The sequence below is a fragment of the Topomyia yanbarensis genome, chromosome 2, assembly GCF_030247195.1.
Source record: "Topomyia yanbarensis strain Yona2022 chromosome 2, ASM3024719v1, whole genome shotgun sequence".
NCBI classification, from domain to species: Eukaryota; Metazoa; Arthropoda; class Insecta; order Diptera; family Culicidae; genus Topomyia; species Topomyia yanbarensis.
The window spans coordinates 314738823-314758788 of NC_080671.1; the positions used below are offsets into that span (position 1 = coordinate 314738823).

The 19966-nt window shown below is 35.9% G+C and overlaps 1 protein-coding gene across 2 annotated transcripts in view; it reads left to right on the plus strand.

Annotated features, from left to right (window-relative positions):
- The window catches only part of LOC131683627 (cardioacceleratory peptide receptor-like), a 307350-nt gene that overhangs the window by 279437 nt on the left and 7947 nt on the right, over nt 1–19966 (plus strand). For both annotated transcript variants that reach the window (XM_058965761.1, XM_058965762.1), the window contains 4 exons: nt 8230–8365; nt 18231–18428; nt 18570–18665; nt 18768–18941. In XM_058965761.1, the coding sequence (XP_058821744.1) occupies nt 8230–8365; nt 18231–18428; nt 18570–18665; nt 18768–18941 (604 nt within the window). The remainder of the gene's footprint in view (nt 1–8229; nt 8366–18230; nt 18429–18569; nt 18666–18767; nt 18942–19966) is intronic.

Below are 19966 nucleotides of genomic sequence, written 5' to 3' on the forward strand. Positions count from 1 at the left end.
GGTTTTTACCAATTTCAGCCTGGAAATGTACTTTAAGTAGCTGCACTTTTTGTATTGTTTCAGAAGGATAAATTTAAACAAATGTTTATGTTTATGTTTATTACCTTCACCAACAAGCCCCTTGGCCCCAATGGTGGTTGCTTAAACTAATTACATTTTAAAATTGACAACATTTTCGCTTTTATAGCATTCCGCGTCCGGTCGAAGTCGAAGGCCGTCGCCACACTGTTAAAAATTCGTTGGAGTCCGGTTACAGCGCTCTGGCAACCATAGTTGGTTCTCCTGAACGGAACTCGCAGAAGGGAGTTATTACGTAGAGCTCGAACGCGGGCTTGAAGATCCAGACGTCCGAGGATTGTAGGGCAATCCACTCTGGCAGAGAGTAAGTCCGAGACGAACAGGGCTCGAGAGCAGTCCCTCCGAATGCTGAGTGTATCGAGGTGTATAAGCTGGCAACGGTTTTCATAGCTCGGCAGCTGAAATCTGTTTCGCCATGGGAGATGACGAAGGGCGAAACGTATGAACCTGCGTTGGACAGCCTCGATTCTGTCAATCCCGTTCTGGTAGTACGGGTTCCAAACAGCTGAACAATATTCTAACGTTGAGCGGACCAACGCGCAGTAAAGCGATTTAAGACAATATACGTCCCTGAAGTTTTTCGCTATTCGGAAGATGAACCCAAGCTGTCGTGATGCCTTATCCACGATGTATGACGTATGTGGTTTGAATGTTAATGCCGAATCCATGATGACTCCGAGATCTTTGATGTGAGAGTGTCTTGGAATGCTCGAGCCGAAGAAATGGTAGTTAAACTGAGTCGGTTGGCGTTTCCGCGTGAACGTAACGATTGAGCATTTGCTCGGGTTTAAAACCATTCTGTTTTGATCACACCACGTGCTAAAGCTGTCCAGATCCCTCTGAAGAAGCTCGGCGTCGGTTTTATCCCGTATTTGTTGAAAAATTTTCATGTCGTCGGCGAAAGAAAGGCGGGGTCCTTGTAATGTGAAATTGACGTCATTAAAGTAGAGGAGGAATATTACTGGACCGAGATGGCTTCCTTGTGGTATGCCGGATGTAGCGAAGAATGGTGCAGATAGACAGTCCTTAATGCTGATTTGGAGTTGCCTTCCATCGAGGTAGGAACGAAACCAGCGCAGAAGTTGTCCATGAATGCCGAGTTTGTCCAGCTTCGCTATTGCGATATCATGGTTGATTTTGTCGAAGGCCGCAGATAGATCCATATAAATAGCATCGGTTTGCAATCCGTCAGCGAATCCATCCATTACATATGTTGTGAACGAGAGCAGGTTTGTCGTTGTCGATCGTTTAGGCATGAAACCGTGTTGGTCAATAACAGATTGTAAAAATTTCAGATTGCTAGCGCGTATGCAAGCAACAAATAACGAATATAAACTGCGCAATTGGATTATCGCTGTCAATGATTGGAAATATTCAAATTTGTTCTTCATTGTTTGTTATAGCCCTTAAAAGGGCTTTTAATTTAACAATAACATGCAGAATGGAACAATTAGTCAGCTTCAACTGAGGTTTGCCAACTCTTCCAGCCGCGCGCTATTTACATCGGATCACCCACAGCGGTAGAAGTGATCAAATGCAGCACTCATCGCAGCGCATTGTCAACATGTATGATTGCTACTGCTGTTCTTTACGGCCCGACGTTCGACGGGAGAATGAAGTCGCTCGAGAAATGATATTCTTTAAATAGTGATGACGTCATTCATAGAAGCGTAGTGTGTTGGGTGCTCAAACCTGTCGTACGAGACGCTATAGGCACGATGTTATTTGTCTGGCAATAGAGCAACAACTGATTCAAATAGGCACACGGCACATTTATTTATAACTTTTCGTGTTCGTTTGAATCACTAAGCTGCTCCCTTTTGACGGCGCTGCCGGGGATAGATTGACTGATGTATGGGAGTTTTCACGTTTTCGAGTTTTGTATGGGAGTTTTCACGTTTTCATTTTTGCTTGTTTTTCAATAGTGTACTATTGAAATACAAAAACACTATAGCAATAAAACAATTTCAGTCAATTCCGAATTGTTTGGTGATAACCAGACGGAAATTCGTTCATAAATAATAAAGCTATTAGCGTTCAAAATAGTGACGCAAATCGTTTGATTTTAGATTTTAGAATGACACCCTGCCCCAGATAGTGCAGTAAGACATTTTCAATGTCAAAAAATTACGCTCTTTACTTAAAGTTAATATGCATCACAAAAATTTAAAAATTGCTATTCCAATATGGCTAAAATTTGACTTTAACAATTTTGCCCAACATTATTCGTTTTTTACCGTTTTCTGTGGTGGTTTGATAACTCACGATTAGTCTGCGATGCCTCTACAGTTATTTGCCGTGATATACATTCTCTAGACCTGCACACGTGTACGGTGCAGTGCGAAGCGTTCTGCAAACGTGCATAATGCCATGAAAAGGTTTCTACCTGAGGAGCGCGTCTCGATCTGAGAGCGTTCCATAGCGACCAGGACGCCACTTCAAACAATGACCTATAGATTTTTTTTGATGCGCGCATCGAAAAACCCGTTTAACATAATATAGTAGACACTTATGCCTTTCAAAAATGCAAAGAATGAACAACTAAATGTTTGCAAATTTTGATTAAGAAGCTCCCCTTAAACATTTTCTTCTGCACTATTGTATACGTACTCAATTCTTGCTAACATGAAAACACCATAGGCTCCCATGACTAGATTCACAAACCGTTTAACTAGAATTGATTTTGGAAATTTTATCACTAAGTCTTCTATATGATATCTTCTACAACATTTTCACGGTAAGATGTTCGAACCAGTTCTTAAGTATCCACTTGACTAAACTGTATTACAAATTGATAAGGACTAGTGGAAATTTCACAAAAAAAAATTTTTTTTCAGAAAGGTTTCGGGAGGGGCTTTAGTTCCCTAGCCCTCTCTCTCTCTGGCTACGTGCCTGTAATAGAAGGATGGGGGAGGGATCATGCAGTATTATTCTTCTATATACATTAGGGTTATTTTGGCGATGTTGGAAGCTTGTCCAACCCGTCAACGTTTTTGATTTTTGAAACTTGGGCAAAATTTTAGTGAAATTGGATCTTTTTAACACGTGTCCCAAAGCGATTAAAATTTTATATGGGAATTACATGCATTTTTACATAAGTTTTATATGAAAAGTCGAAGTAATCGAATACTTTTGAAACGTGATAGAGTTCAACCACACTATGAAAGGTTTCAAGAAAAACTGAACATGAGAAAAAAAAATTAAAGTAAAATTTGAAATCTGAGCATCTTTGTAAAACAATATTTTTAAGACGGTTTTTTTTAAGAATACGAAGACTTTCTGTTTGAAAACGTTCATGATGTGTTCGAACTCTGACTCTAACAAACACTTCGAAAACAGTTATGAATTTATATGTGGAGAAATCGAGTGGAAGCATTCCTTCCCTCGCAACTAATGCTGAATGCAAACGCATGCAATATAGAAGTTCCACTGACTGGAGTAAAGGATCTCTAAAATAGCGAGTCCATCCCAGTACTCCACTGAATCTCGCACGTCAAACGTATTACACCATTAATCTCGACCTCCTAACAGGTATGTAAACACGATAGACTCGCCTAAAGAGCTCGCAGCAAGCAATATCGTTTGGTTATGTTGACCTGCCTATCAGGGACCCGAGCTTGTTCGCAAAGCGTAAATTTCTGTTTTTTTTAGATTTGCAGAATTCGGTTGGGGCATCATCTAACGAAAAAAAAAATACCTGGTGCTAACATTCTTTAACCCATAACTCCGAATGCAACTTTTTCAAAAAACAAAAATTAATGGTCGCTTTTAGCGATGTTAAAGTTTGCATTTGAGCCTAACTATGCGCAAATCGGTTCAGCCATCGCTGAGAAAATATAGTCACATTTTTATCATAAACACGTACCTACACATACTGACATTTACGGATCCTGACGAACTGAGTCGAACGGAACACGTGGAGATTCGGCCTACTTGGCCTCGATTAGACAGTCAATTTTCAGAGTGATTGCATAGCTTTTCTATTAAGTAAGTCAAAATAATCTTCTAATAACTTTCCGCAGATCGCCAAATATTTGCGCAAATATTTTTAGGTTATAAAATCAGAGACACCTTTGGAACATTTCTGGAAAAGAGGAAAGGTACCATAGGAAATTTTGGTCCAATCGGAATCAAACTTCTATTACTGAACATTTGAACTAGATCAATAATTGTTTCGAAATTGGTAACAAATTTAGATTATTTTCAGAACCTTTTAATAATTTTGGAAACAAATCTTAGCTGTGCTTTATTTCTGGTGAAAGTTTTATTTCCCATTAAATACGCCCTTTGTAACATTTGCCTCCGATTGCAACATGTACAGTGGGGTGGTACCGAATTCACATAACAGATTGCATTAGAAATCTCTTGGAACCTTGGATAAATGCAATAAAAATTCATTATGTTCATATTTTCAGAGCACAAATTTCCATGATGTGTCCTGTCGGATCAGTTTTACGAACGGGTTTTTATGATAATTTGGCCAGCTTATTGCATTGATAATATACTAGTCTATCTAATTTCTGTTACAATTATCGTGAGTCGCTAATACACAAATGATTTGTCATATTTTTCAATATTTTTTTTCAATATGCATTTTTTGATAAACAGGAATGACCATTTAAATCTTGGGTCTTAAATAAAATGCGGTCGTTGGCTTTAAATTTAGTTCAATACGACTGAGTTTTCGTGAAGTGGAACACCTTCTGAAGGTGAAAATGGAGCTTAAGCTCATTGAAGTTATTTACCTACAGTACCATCATCTCCGTAATGCAGTATTGATATCATTCGACACGTTTGCCCAAGCCGAAGGCTGCAGAACAACCCAAAACACGTGGTTTAAAGTGACAACGTTGGAATTAAGATTCCCGTGTATTTAGACAATGATTATATGGAATTAAGATTCCCGTAGAGGTAAGGCTATTTGACTTATCAACGCGTACCCTTCCTGAGCTACTTTCAAATTGCATGTCGCATTACGGAAAAAAAGAATCCGTTATCAAAGATCCACGGCTTCGCTAAGCTAGCGCTGTGAGCCGTGACAAATAAGCGAATTGAAAAAAAATAGTTATTTCACCATTTAACTCTTCGCCTCCAATTGTAGCTGTCAAGTATGAAAAACACCCTATTGCGCGAATATGTTGGGCATAGTACGAGATAATAAAAACCAATTGTCGTTATTCCGTGAAAAACTACCGTAGAAAATGATTTCGGTGTATCAGCTTTTAGTGACCTGCGCTTAGATTTCTGAGGAATCATGGTGCTCTCAAATGAGATGTGCAGTATAAGTTTCTACTTTTTCACCACCCTAGTATATCCGCAGCATAAATCTGTATATTAGCTGACAGAATTCTTATCAAGTCGAGCGAATGCTAAGCAAACATGTACCGGAAAACGGGGTTACTTTGGTTATATGAAATTTGTTTCACTTTATAGATATATATGCCTAACAATTTACAACCATCATTACAAAACAATCTACTTAAATTGAACTGATTAGTTTTACTATTATTTTTAAAATGAATCACTCAAATTGATATTTATTGTAGATGATAAACTATTCTCGAAAATTTTTCAAACGCAGTTGGATAAAAATGATTTATATGTTGTTTCTGTGTTTGATCCAATAATTTTGCTGAGTTACTAAAAAAACAAGTAGAGTAAGATTCCGTTTTTGGCGTGCTCCATTTTTGCAAACAAAAATGTTCCATTTTTGGCAACAAATGGGTTCCGTTTTTGGCAACATCGCTGTTGTGCATAGTAAAAAAATGTTAAAAAATGCTCAATACGCATTTTAATTTTAATAATTGATATCACTTTTGACTTTATTTCCGAAACGGGGAGTCATATTTACTATATTTTCTGGGGGCGGGCACAGCGAATAAAATTAAATTTGCTGATTTGTTATTATCATTTCATTCCATTTCACATATTCTTATATAATTATTGTTCTTGTAACATTATTGATGTCACAAATTGAAAATAAAATAAAGAAACGTTCTAGTTTTGGCAACTGAAAAAACATTGTTGCCAAAATCGGAATTCTACTGTAACTAAAATTTAATACAATATTTATTTAATGTTAGGTGATTAATAATTTGAACAGTGAGTATAAGAAATCCCATCAACTTGTTTTTAAAAAAGTTGAAAAACTTTTGTAAAGTGATCAAAGCTGCCCAGTTTTACGGCTTCCAGATATCGCCTTCTTGGAATGATTCATGTAAATGTGCAACGGAAGCTATTTTTGTTCTGTAGTGTTTATCATTGTCCCGTCTGAACATACAATGTTGCTGATAATCTCTCTATACTCGAGACGTTTTAAGTGGGTACTAAGTTACATGAATAGTGATAACAATTGAAGGATTCAGTTGCAATCCTGCCTCTGCTTAAGTTCTGAGACAGCAAACTTTTTACTTGATTATGGGACAAAGTAGTAGGGGACGGTGGGGAGTTGTGAACACCGTCAGTTCCCGCTAAGCTATAAATGATAAAAATGTGGTAAATACTTTCAAATGTTTCTACTGTCATGACGTCACTTTCTCATTAGAAAATGTTTCATTGACTCATGTTCTTCGTGTTTGGGTAACTGGCGAATAAATATACCAAACGAAAAGTTTTTTTTACTCAATCGTATTTTTGGTATGTGGAGTCCCGTTATGTAGCTGATTTCAAAGTAAATTAGTACAAAACATTCCTCGGGAAATTGGCATTCATTGATAAAAAAATTTTGGATGAACCTTTAGTGTGTCGATGGAGATACGTATTTTTCAGCTTGAGCTTGTGCGACCATCCCAGGCTGCTACTCCGATCGATCTGGACTAGCTGAAGTTGCACAGGGAATAAGCAGATGATTATGCTTGGGAGTAGCGCAACATCTTTCAATGTGCAACTCCTGCTAATCCTAAAGTGTTTATTGATCAATACCGGCGCCGGCCAGGCCCGAACGTAGATCGCCGAAAAAAGGGAAGGAATGGTTAGTCCAACACTTGCTTTTGCTAGAGGCCGTATATACTACTGCGCACTCCACAAGTATCACGGGAGGAGGATATTTGTTAGTAAGTATAGAAGTTGGATTCTACTTCTTCTTTACCGACGCCAGAGAGGTGGCTCCATTATCTGGACTAGATGTCGATCCATCAACTCATGGACCGGAGACCAACGGCTTTACTTCCCTTCCAAAGGAAGACGTGACCACAGATTTTTTCACCTCAGAAAAATCTCAACGACCTCGGCTGGAATTGAACCCAGGACAACTGGAGTGAGTGGCGGTCACGCTTACCACTCAACCACCGGCGCCGTCATCGTGAGTTGTGAAAAATACATTTCAATGGATTATAGTTCTTTTTAAAAAAAAAACAGTACCATAATTCCAAAAACCGAGGGATGACTCGTACATATTATAATATAAAAAGGTTCAATTTTATGAGAAGAATAGGATTCTAACACAATTTTAATCTCCTCGTGCCGCAACCGCGAATTCAGGAATCATGTTGCCACTATTCATTGCGAATCAGATCACTTTTCCATCTCATCTTTAATTAAGAAATATTTTAAAATTTATCATCTATAGCCCTAACAAAACCAAACCTCAAATATATTCCATTTTTTCTACTTTTTGCGATGGTTTACAACTCCCCACCAAAAAAAAAGAATGCCGATTCTACGCATTTCACGCATTCTACCATATATCAAAGAAGATACTGATCATTTTAAATTGCTTCAGCCTGCTGATGTACAAATACCAGGTCAAATCTCGAAAATCGACCAATGTTTATGTCCCAATAAAAAAACTATGTTCATAACTCCCCACCGTCTCCTATGACTCGTCAATGATCTCGATACATCGAGGATTTCAGACGTGAGCATCGTGTACGCCACACACATGCTGAACACACTTCAAATTTTAGGTTTTTTATAATGTTCCGAGTGGGTAATTACCATCTCGGATATTTTCGAATGAGTAGTGATTCCATCGCTCCCAGGTTATCTTCGGCTCAGAGTGAAAGAGTCTTTCATTATCTTCCCAATAGCAATGCATAAATATACAAACAAATGAATAATAATAAAATTTGTGTTTGAAAATTATAGCCGAACCTTGAACAAAACCGCACCACTAATCATCTGCATCATTTTCGACTTCCTTTTTCGTTTCAGACTGAGCAATTTGCAGTATTATGGATTTTATTTGTAGTGATTGTGCTAGGCAACATGGCTGTGTTAGTGACGCTGTTTCTGAATAAGAATCGCAAATCGAGAATGAACTTTTTTATCAAACAACTGGCAATCGCGGGTAAGTTACTGCATCAACATATGAAATTAGTTATCACGATCGCACAGTGGCATAACTAGACCAACTTTATATCCAAAATTATTTTGCACGATGGAAAGCTTATATAATTAATAATTATATATAAGCGATTTTTTATGATTTTTGACAATATACGTGTAAATAATAATCGTATTAATCTTCATACCCTAACAGTATAATGCCGAAATATATTTTTTATTCAAATAATAATGATATTTGGGATGACGGGTGTCAGTTGGATGGTTTTGCAATTAGAAGTATAGACTTTTTGAACACACATTAAAGCATTTTGATGTTTGAATTGGTATCCGAAAAATGGCCGTGCTGCCAACAATTCAAAAATAGAGTATTTCAAAAAATAACAGATAAATGGCATTCTTTGGTCATGGTCGTTGGCGTTTGTTAAAAAAATTCGATTTTGTTCAAACTATTGACGTTGTATAAATAGTTTGTGATCAAACGAGAAAATTGTGGAATTAAGCTAAAAAATATATTAAAAAATTTCGAAATACTTACATTAAAATATTATCCATCGAAAAGCTTGTTCTTTTCCAATGAATGGAGTATGGTTTAAGATGCAATTTTGGGCATTTTGGTATTGGCAAAACATGAAAAATAAATGTTTTCTATTTTGGCCAGGATTTAGTAGTAGTTACGCCTCTATGCATTGGGGGAAACTGATCCCCAAAGTAGAAAATGTGGGCAGTGTTTCTAGTTTTAGGGCTTCCTGATATTTCATGTTTTATTTTTTGTGCATTTGAAATGCTCAAACATTCTATAACACTACGTTCATCCGTATGCTCGTAAAACTGAATTTCAAAGCATTTTCAAAGAGACCCTCGTTGTTCGCTTACGGGCGGTAAATTAACTTCTCGCACCCCACAGTGGCGTAACTAGACTAAATTCATGGCCAAAATTATTTTGCACTTTTTAAGTTTTTTATATCAAAGAGTTGTAAAATACGATTTTCAATGGTTTTGGATAACGTGTAGAAAATGTACGTATTAATACTCCTTCATTTTTGATTTTTTCTTTCAAAACTATCGATGATATTGGGGGTTTGGAGCTTCTGTTAGAGTGCTACGCAGTGGTGTAGCCAACGGGGGGGGGGGGGTGGAGGGGGTTGGAAGTTAAAACCACCTCCAAAACCAAAATGAATTAAATTTAAGAAATAAAATATTGATGTTAACAAATTTAATTTAACATTACAATAACAATAGTCAGTACGTTAAGAACCTATTCTTTTAAGCATGATGAGTACTTTGGGAAAATTGTTGGATTCTGTAATTGATCTCTTATTCGAGATATCACAATTGTCAAATCATATTAATGTCAAGTAAAATGCCTGCATGACAACAGTTCAATATAGAAACTGATTCCGGAGTTTCGAAATAACCTTAATCCTCAGTTTTCCAGCATTTTGAAATGTAGATTAGCGATCATTCGTCGCTGTTGTGCTATCTTATGACAAGCGCCAATTTGCACATTTCGAGAAAAACGATTTTTAAAGTTTGAGATTGAATATCATGAAACTTATAAATGGTAGAAACAATTTAGAGAAGACAATTGTTGCTTCTACCTATTCTGTACTAATATCTCAAATATTACGAACATCGGTTGACTATGTTGCGAGTTTTCACTAAAAATGTAAACAAAAGTCGCACTCACACGTGTCATAGGTGTGTATTGATGAAAAAATTTGTATGACGTGTCATAATCGTACATGGAAAATTTTCCATAGAAAAAAATCGCCAATTATGAACTTTTATTCATATATTTGGCTTGATTTGGTCTATAACCAATCGGTTAAATGCATTTCGAAGGAAATGAGTCAAGGAATCTAGAAAAAATAGTTATTTTTAGTTACAGTGTTGCCAAATAGGCAATATTTCCAGTTTAAAGCTAGAACTGCGTTTTTCTCCCAATACATGTATTTTTCTTTTGAAAATTATTTTTTTTTATTTCAATCTTTGAAAATTATTATGCCATTGTGTTTCTACGACATTTTTACACATAAAAGCAACTAAAGCTTTATTATAACTTGAGGCAATCCCAATATATAATGATTTGAAGCAAAACGTTCACAATTTCTAATCACTTTTCTCTCTATAATTCAGTAAACAAACAAAATTTCAAAATTCTGAAAACGCTATCTTGTAGAGATTCGTTAGACGAGTAATATGGCATATCTAACTCAGTTTACCCCAAAATGGCGTTTGTCATAAGATAGCACAACAGCGACGCATTATCGACTGGGAAGCGAAGTTGAAATAGGTTGAACGTCTCTGAAACAGAGAAAGACTCACCGAAAAATGAAATTTCAACATTTGCTGAAAATGTGTGTTTTTTCTGATAACGAGAAAAACACTTTCGAAACCTAGAAGGAAAATTATGAACAATAGTGTTTTCCATTTGAATTTGGCAGGTCAGAATAGAAGTTTATGTGCAGTTAATTTTTGTGCATTATCCAATATATGAGTAGCTAAAGGGCCATTGATAAATTACGCAACACTTTTAGGGGCCTATAGGGCATGACAAAATGAGACATGTTGTAACACATAGGGGACAGGAAGTAAACTAAAACGATATATAATATGGCGTCGCACAGTGGCTGGAGGCTGGACGTAACCTTAAAAATTTATGTTTGAAATATTAATATTTTATATTTTTCCTAAATTTCCAATGTATTGAATGATGTATATTCAAATTTTTATGATTATTGGATAAGAACACGATTTTTAACATCAGTTTAAACGTAGCAATGTCTGGACTTTTTAATGATTTTCTTTTCCGAAACCACAATTCTCGCCAAACATATGATTACGGCCTAAAAGCCAACTGTCAAAATCCACTTCAAATGGAAATTCCAGACAAACCGTTACTAGTCAAGCACAGTTCACAACAGTTTATGAAAGAGAAAACTTTTCTTTTTCATTTACTACCAACATATGTGATTGGCGTGTAACAGTTTGTCCGGAATTTCCATTCAAAGTGGATTTTGACAGTTGGCTTTTAGGCCGTAATCATATGTTTTTCGAGAATTGCTCTGTTTATTTCAAATGCTTGTTGCTCTTTTGATTTTTGTCCGATTTTAGCATAACTAGTTTCATTGTGTAGGTGAACGAAAGAAGCGTTAGCGATTAAAATATGTTCGCTAAATTTGCTTGGAACTATGACTTTTTCGTTTGATTATGTTTGAGGTGGTCAGGTCAAAAATACTTTTTTCACTAATGTATTCTGTACAATTATTTTCGAATACACCGGATTCTGTTTTTGCACGCACTTTTTTTGCACGGATTTTTTTGCACGACTTTTTTTGTACGGTTTTGCAAAATAACACGATTTTTATGTATAAAATACCTATTTCGATATACCAGTTTAATGATTTGATCATCCCGTGAAAAAAAAACCGTGCAAAAAAAATCCGTGCTATTTCGAGAAACCGTGTAAAAAAAATCCGTGTTATTTCGAGAAACCGTGTAAAAAAAATCCGTGTTATTTCGAGAAACCGTGCAAAAAAATCCGTGGTATTTTGAGAAGCCGTGCAAAAAAAAATCCGTGTTATTTCGAGAAACCGTGCAAAAAAAATATTTTTTTTTGATAGGCATTTAGTAACGGCAGCTGAAAATAAATGGCATTGGATATTTGCAATACAAATGGGGATGATCTGCCAATGTGTAAAAATCGCGTTTTTTTCAATTTTAGGAAAAGAGTTGTTAATCAAAATTCAAGTTATGGTAGTTGAAAATCAATAATGTTGGGCTATGGTTTGTATAGGATTGTATGCTTTTTAGATATCATCAAATAATATTCCGGTTCATATATCACATCGCATTGGCAATGGAGCAATTGGTATTTGGCCAAGTTCCCCCGGGTAGTGCCACTACACAAAGTATATTAATTTTGCTTGTTCAGTTTGATAAGCTAGAATCTGATAGCGGAGATTTTAATATGCAGGGATACGCAAAACGTATTGTTTGGTCTGAGTAGATAACGACTGATGTTTCTTTTTATCAACCAATTAGTGATCTCTGATTAAATAGAGCTTTCAAAGAGTTAGGAACAGGCACAAGTCTATTTTTTTACTGAGATGGGACAAGTTGGTGCTGGACCTGTGGCCTTCGTCTGGTATGATCCATTCTCGTTGGTACGGATGTGTTCATGACTGGTTTGTAGATGAGTGGTCCTACTTACAAGCGAATTGATCACTTCGCTTGGGTGGAGATATATGTGACTTCAGCTAGCTGTCGAGCTTGGATATGTTAGCTGGTTCCAAGAAGATGTGCAGGACTGGCACCTACGAGAATGTTGATTGTTTCACTCGAGCTTTGGTTCTTGGAAATAACAAATCGCTTCCTCGGTGTGATATGCTCGAGTTGAATGCTCAGTGGTTGAAATGTGTTTGGAGGATTGGTGGTCTCCGAGAGCAGATGCGAATAACTCTGAAGTATCCAATAAAGGGAGATTGTATCTGTGGAACTGAAAAATATTGTCACTACTCTAGCATATTTTCCTAATGTATTGTACATCATAACAACTACCAATATCGACTATTTAGAACAGAGATTTTCAAATTCTGTTATAAGATCGAGAAGAAATATAGCACAGTTGTAGTGAATAAAGTATTTGCGAATAAGGGCCAGTACTGCTGGCATCTTTTATCATATTTATTAATAGTCGATTGATCCGCTTCAGACCTAGGAGACGAAAGAAAAGAATAGAAACAAAGGCGCTTCTAATTCTAAATTGGATTAGTATAGATATAGACGACTCAAACGCACTGGCAGGAGAATATTTTTTAGAAGTAGACAAATTAGAGGACATCACACTTTTTGAGACACACATGCACAAAACTTTATCGTCCTCCTGAAGATCGGTGTTTAATTGGCAGATAGTCGCAATTTCGTACGATTTTGCAAAGTTTGCCTCGCGGGACGGACCGATATCCACCAAGGCATAGGTTGCAGTCGTTAAAAAAACTAGATTCGCTAAGTGAAAAATAGCGAATTTTTCAACTTTTCAGGGAAGAATTTTTAATCAAACATTGCAAAATGGCAAATGTCAACATTGCAAAATGGCAAATGCTGCCTCTTTCCAGGAAAGACTATTTAATTAAGTAAAAGCCTATCAATAGGCCGTTGAAAATTGACAATTTATGACATTTCAATTGCGCAAGAGTCTTTGCATCAAAATGATTTTTTTACTTTTCATGAAAATTCTTTTAATGAGAAGATAACCATTCACATGAAAAAATCGCAAAAAAATACAATTTTGATATTGTTGTCCCAGAATCGAACAATGTTTCTTACCAAACTGTATATGACCGCATACTGTTCGAAAGGTCTAGTTTTCTTCGTTCAAAAAATGTTACAAAACCGAAAATCGTCTGCAAATGACAACGTAGCTAATTTTGTTGTGGCAAAGGTCCCAAAAAATGTTTGTTTGCTTCAAATTTTCGTGTGTACATTACTTTGTATCGCATTTGTTATACTAGTTCATTTTAAAAGTTTAAAATCACTGTAGCACAGTGTAATCTACAAAAAGTTAACAAACTCTAAATAGTTCAAACATTTTACCATTTTAACTATTGCTTTTCAAAGGACAGTAACTTCTTTTAACGAATAAAAAAACTTACATTTTTCTAAAAAAAACCTCCTCGAAAAATTAAAAAACTTCTACTGGGCACATTGACAGCCCCCTTGTGCATTTAAAATGTCCAACAGTATTCATTGTTAAATACCATAAGAAAATAGTTGTTAATTAAAAAAAATTCAGATTTTTTTTACACGGTTTCTCAAAATAGCACGGATTTTTTTTACACGGTTTCTCAAAATAACACGGATTTTTTTTGCACGGTTTCTCAAAATAACACGGATTTTTTTTACACGGTTTCTCAAAATAACACGGATTTTTTTTGCACGGTTTCTCAAAATAGCACGGATTTTTTTTTGCACGGTTTCTCGCAATAACACGGATTTTTTTTGCACGGTTTCTCGAAATAGCACGGATTTTTTTTACACGGTTTCTCGAAATAACACGGATTTGTTTTACACGGTTTTTTTGCACGGAACGCATCCCCCGTGCAAAAAAAGAATTTGGTGTATCAAGGTCCCGTTCTGCGCCTAGGTGCGCAAACGGATTTAAGAAGATTTTGAAGTTTTCTTTATGATATGGAGATGCATGGTGTTTTGTGTAAAATAATTAGACAATCTGCAGTAAACACAATGGAATTAAAGTAGTGTTCTTCATTTTTTATGATATTGTTTATATTGGTGAATAATAACGGAAAATTTACCATAAAATGGGATAATAGTCATAAGAAAGGTTCATTGACACTGTATGGAAGAATGAATTTAATATTTTATGACTTTTGACATAAAAAATGAGCCCAGCATCTCAAAATTAGCTTAACTTGTGATTTTCAGTCAAATTAGGTAAAATTTTAGGTTTTGTCCGACTTTTGTTTGAAGATCCGCCACTGTGCTTCTTTATATTTTCGAGCGTTGTTCTGCGAAAACGCATTGGATTTCTTCCTCAGTACAACCAATGAAAAAAAATGCAAAGTGATTTTTTTCTTCCGTAAAAATTAATGCTGAACACGAGTTTTGTGTTGGTTTTTCGATGTTTTTGAAACAAATACGGACATCAACATGAAGCATACTCCTGGGGGCACGATAGGTCATAATGCAAATTTGATTTATTTTGATAGGAAAATTGTGCGTAATTTCATGTGAGGAACGCCAAGACAAAGTGAAGATGACATAAAGAACACAATTGCATCTGTTCAAGATGGCACCAGTTTTTGATCAACCTCTAAACAATTCAAGATTCCGTTTGACACACTACATGCTCGTGTGAAAGGATAGTGCTCGTCATCAATGAAAGCGCGTCAGATATTCCGCGTTAATTTACAATATCATAATATAGGGTATTGTTGAAGTAGATAATCGAGAAAAACATGATCAGAAAAGAGAAGCAAAGGAATAAAAAAATGCTCCGAATCGCAAACGTTGTCGTTGCACAGCTATACAACCAAGTGAGCCGGAATGGACAACTTCAATTCCACACTCTGGCAACGACGAGGACACCGAAGAAGTTATTTGCAAGTACAAAACCAGACGTAGCTTCTGAAAAAACATGTTTTTTTTTTTCAATATTTCCTTCCACGGTTTCACGATTTTCATTTGTCACTTCCTTGTCTTACTTGAATGACGTCAATGGATTGCATTTATTATTTGTGTTATTATTTTTAAATAATCTGCATTAGTTATACTCTTCAAATAAAAGTTCAACCGCTGATTTTCTAGGAGTGCACATTGTTTTATTTACCTATCGTACCCCCAGATTTTACAAACATGGAAAAAGTACCGTTGCCTTATTGCTTGAGAAATATTTAGCCATGCATAAATCTATTATTGCTAAAACATCCCAAAATGTAAAACCTCTCCAAAGAGTGCTTGTTTGTCAAATGTAATTGAAATTTATGCATTCTAAAATAAATGTTCAAAAACATTATTTTGAGAAGATTGGGTAAAAATTTCATACTTACGAGATATTACAATTGTAGCAGGTTCGTCAATGGGCGTCTAGTGTAACATTGTCTTGTTTTAAGTTTATAATTGTAGCATCTCGCAAAGTATTTTGATATCCATTTCCAAAATTTTACACAATCTTTTTAACAATATTTAAAGAAAAAAATAAGTAAAAAATGGTTCAACTTTAAAAGAATACAATTTGTTTTTATTAATAGCAGATTTCATAAGTCACTGAAGAAAAAAAATTGTGATATTATCTGTTAGCTCATTTTAAAACGCAACTTTTTTATTTAATTTTTTCTTCATATATCGAATCGTTTTCGAGTTATCAGTGATTAAAAATGTTCAATTTAATAGGCTTTAAAGTTCAAAAACTAATAACTTGAAAAATGTCCTGCTCAGCCAAATCAAAAAATACGTGTCAATTATTTTTAGCTAAGCAATGCAAGTAAATTTTTTGGAAGGAATTAAAAGTTTGGTTCCAAATCTGACGTGGTACCCATATGAATAATTACAAATTATATTATGAGTAATTACACATTATTGTATCGTGACAAGAATTACGAACACTTTCAAATGCAGCGCTCGACTTTTAGCCTAGCGTGTTTTTTTCAAAAACTTTCAGAGACTCTGAATCAGTGTTCCTAGTTTTCTTTCACTGTCAGCATGATTTTTTTCCACTGAAGTGGTCTCTTTAGGGGTTACATATGTTGAGGTCGGCCAAAAAAATCGATTTTTTTATTCTTCTATCGTAAAGTTCTTAAGAATTTTACCTCAAATTTTTATAGAGATTTGAGCAGTAGACGCAAAGTTATAGCGTTTTTCATCTTGCTTACTTATGGAGGTGTGGATTATACTTGAAACTTTAAACGCGATTATCTCGAAATCATGTTTCCCAAAAACGTCTTTGCGGTAACTACGATTGCCGAAAAAGTTTTCAACCGAAAACTTTTTTTAGTGGCTTGTTCGTAATTTAACAGCCGTGTCCTTGAACGATTCCACTTTTTCGTCGAAATTTTCATATTAATGTTATACATTTTTTAATAATTTTTTTCAGGTGAAAATATTGATTTTTTTGGAAAAATTGCTCCCGTTTTCAAAAAGAAGAATTTTTTTTTCAATCAATCGTTCAAAGACACCACAGGTACATATACTAATGATTTTTTGTTTAGTTTGATGGTTTCAGTTGAGCTGTGCGACTGGAATCGTAGTCACGGCAATCCTCTTTGAAAAAAAACGAGTTTTGCGGAAAATGCTATTCAACAATTATTAATACTTTTGCATGTTCTCAAGTGGATTTTTCAAATTGGACATTGTACTACGCTAGACGTATAACGTGTATTTCATAAAAATATGACTACATACCCTTATAAAAATTCAAACTTTTCTCTTTTTCCCCTTATCTCAACATATATAACCTCTTAACCCTCCGGACGTCGCCCAAATGGACGCTGATGCGCTAATACCAGTTCGCTAAATTTTCAGAGTAGCCTGCACTAAGTGCACTAGCGCGACTGCCGGAAGGTTAAGCTTATTTTTTTCAAAATCAATACCATGTCACTTAGTTCGGTTTGACTTAACACTGACCATATTTGGATATACATTTTATACTCGTGATAAATCATTAATTTTTACTTATTTGGTAAGATTGCACTGGATTATGCTTCAATATAGAACCAAAAATTATCCGAAGCTTTAGATCTCAAACAATCCGTGTGGAGGACATTTTTGAAGAAAGTTGGAACGCAGCTTCACAGTTTAAAAACAAATTTCGTATGGAACACAAGGAATGTTCATTGTTCAATATGGAAGATTTCAATGAAAATGGTCAATTTAAAAACTCAAAAAACATCGAATAAAAATGATTATTGCATTGAATGGCAATTTTTTAGCTCAATCGGTCGTCATAAAAGAATGCTACGTTCAAAATTTTAATATTTAATACCTCAATAAATCCAAAGGGAAGAGATGTTGTAAATCTACAATTTCGTATCGATGAACTTTAAATAGTATTAAATGTATACATGTATTTAGGACCCTTTAACTGTTGTCATTCGGGTCCGGAGTAATTTTTGGTTTTGTGTTGAAGCGCAATATTTTTTGAAAATTTGTTTCTCAATGTTACTAAAAATTATCTTGCTCACAGGAATTAGTAGAATTCAACTGCCTTTGATTAAATTTCGCTCTTTACGACTAAACAATGCTTTATTTCCCGTACACATTTTATTTACTTTCAATATATCTCAATGTCTGTTCTATTTCCGTTAAACGTATTTCTATTTTTTTTTGTATTTTCCCACCGGCCATCACAGATCTCAGCGTCGGCCTGTTGAGTGTTCTGACGGATATCGTGCAAAGGATCACCATTTCCTGGCTGGCGGGAAACGTGGCCTGCAAGTTAATTCGATTCATTCAGGTGTGGGTCACGTACGCTTCGACCTACGTGCTGGTGGCGCTCAGCATCGACCGCTACGACGCGATAACCCATCCGATGAACTTTTCCGGCTGCTGTAAGTTGTCAGGAGGAAATTTGCCTTCCTCCCACCTCCCATGGTGTGTGGTGTCGAAAACAAATTGTCTCCCAGCTTCAAAGCGATATGAGGTATTGGTATTGATTGATGTGCTATCGGCTCTGTGTTGATTTGTTTCAGGGAAGCGAGCAAGGCGACTGGTGGGTGCCGCTTGGGGATTCAGTGCTGTATTTTCGTCACCTATGTTCTATCTCTACGAAGAACGTGTCATTCAAGGTAAGTAATGGAATATCGAAAACCATACATGCGAGCGATTATTCCGGAAAAAAAATCTGATTTGATGACACTAATTACATTTGTCTGTATCGTCACTGACAGATCAGCTTCAGTGTTGGATAGAACTGGGCGATGCACTCCGCTGGCAGCTCTACATGTGCTGGGTAGCCACTTCGCTGTTTGTGATACCGGCCTTCATTATCTCCGCTTGCTATGTGATCATTATCAAAACAATCTGGTCGAAGGGCTCCATGCTGGGACCGGTTGGAGACAAATGTGAGTATGAATATATTAGGAAGCCGCACCCTAATTCATGTCGTCCTTTCTATTCTATATGGCATCGTCATTTCAAAGAAATAAGAGTAATGCAAAATTTGTCAGAGTTTCACATTGTGCAAGCATTTGACACGTTCTGACGACATAGACGATGCAAACTTCAAATTATTCTAAAATAAAGCACTTGATATTGTTTTCTGGTATCTAACCTGCAAATTAACAATGAGACAAACTATTTCAGCACTACTAGCTCAATCAACTCAACACGCGCCACCACTGTTCGCTTAATGACAGTAATAATTATTTCAATATAAAAACATATGGGGTACAGTGCCTATTTTCACCATACTAAGCAGGGTGTCTCACTAATTCATTAATTTCTTGGCCTACAATCAATGGAATGCATAAAAATTGACATCAACAGCTTTGCTTCGTTGTTAAGAACCAAGATAATTGCAAAAATGCGGTGAAAACAGTGAAATTCTCGTGTTTGAGCGCAACGAAAACTCGAATCGAGTGCCCCTATTTAACTCAATTCGTTGAACAAAGATGGCAGATTCTGCTCTAACCAACGGCTTCAAATGGATAGCGTGATAATAGAAACATGGCGAAAATGGGCTCGTAACCCTATTCACACTTAATTTTTTCTGCCGAATCTCAGTTTTTTCGCATCTTTTGCCGAAATTTCAACAGCTGAAATCTCAGCAAAAAACTTTTTTGCTGAGATCTCAGTAAAAGTGACGTTTGATAGCTGAGTCTCGGAAAATATTTCCCCGAAAATCAGCAAACAAATCTCACTTTACTGAGACATCAGTTTTTGAATTTGCTGACTATACAGCTGTTGGGAAATTGCCGAGCCGAATTGACTGTGCTTATACTTATACAGCATTTCCATGAAAAATTTATACTATCTCTCAGAATTTCATAATTAGGGCTGCCACCTCTGGATAGGCTTTGACTCGGAGATTTTCACTGATCTGGGGGGTGGTGGATTTTGAGTGGAACGAAACAGAAATTAAAATCAA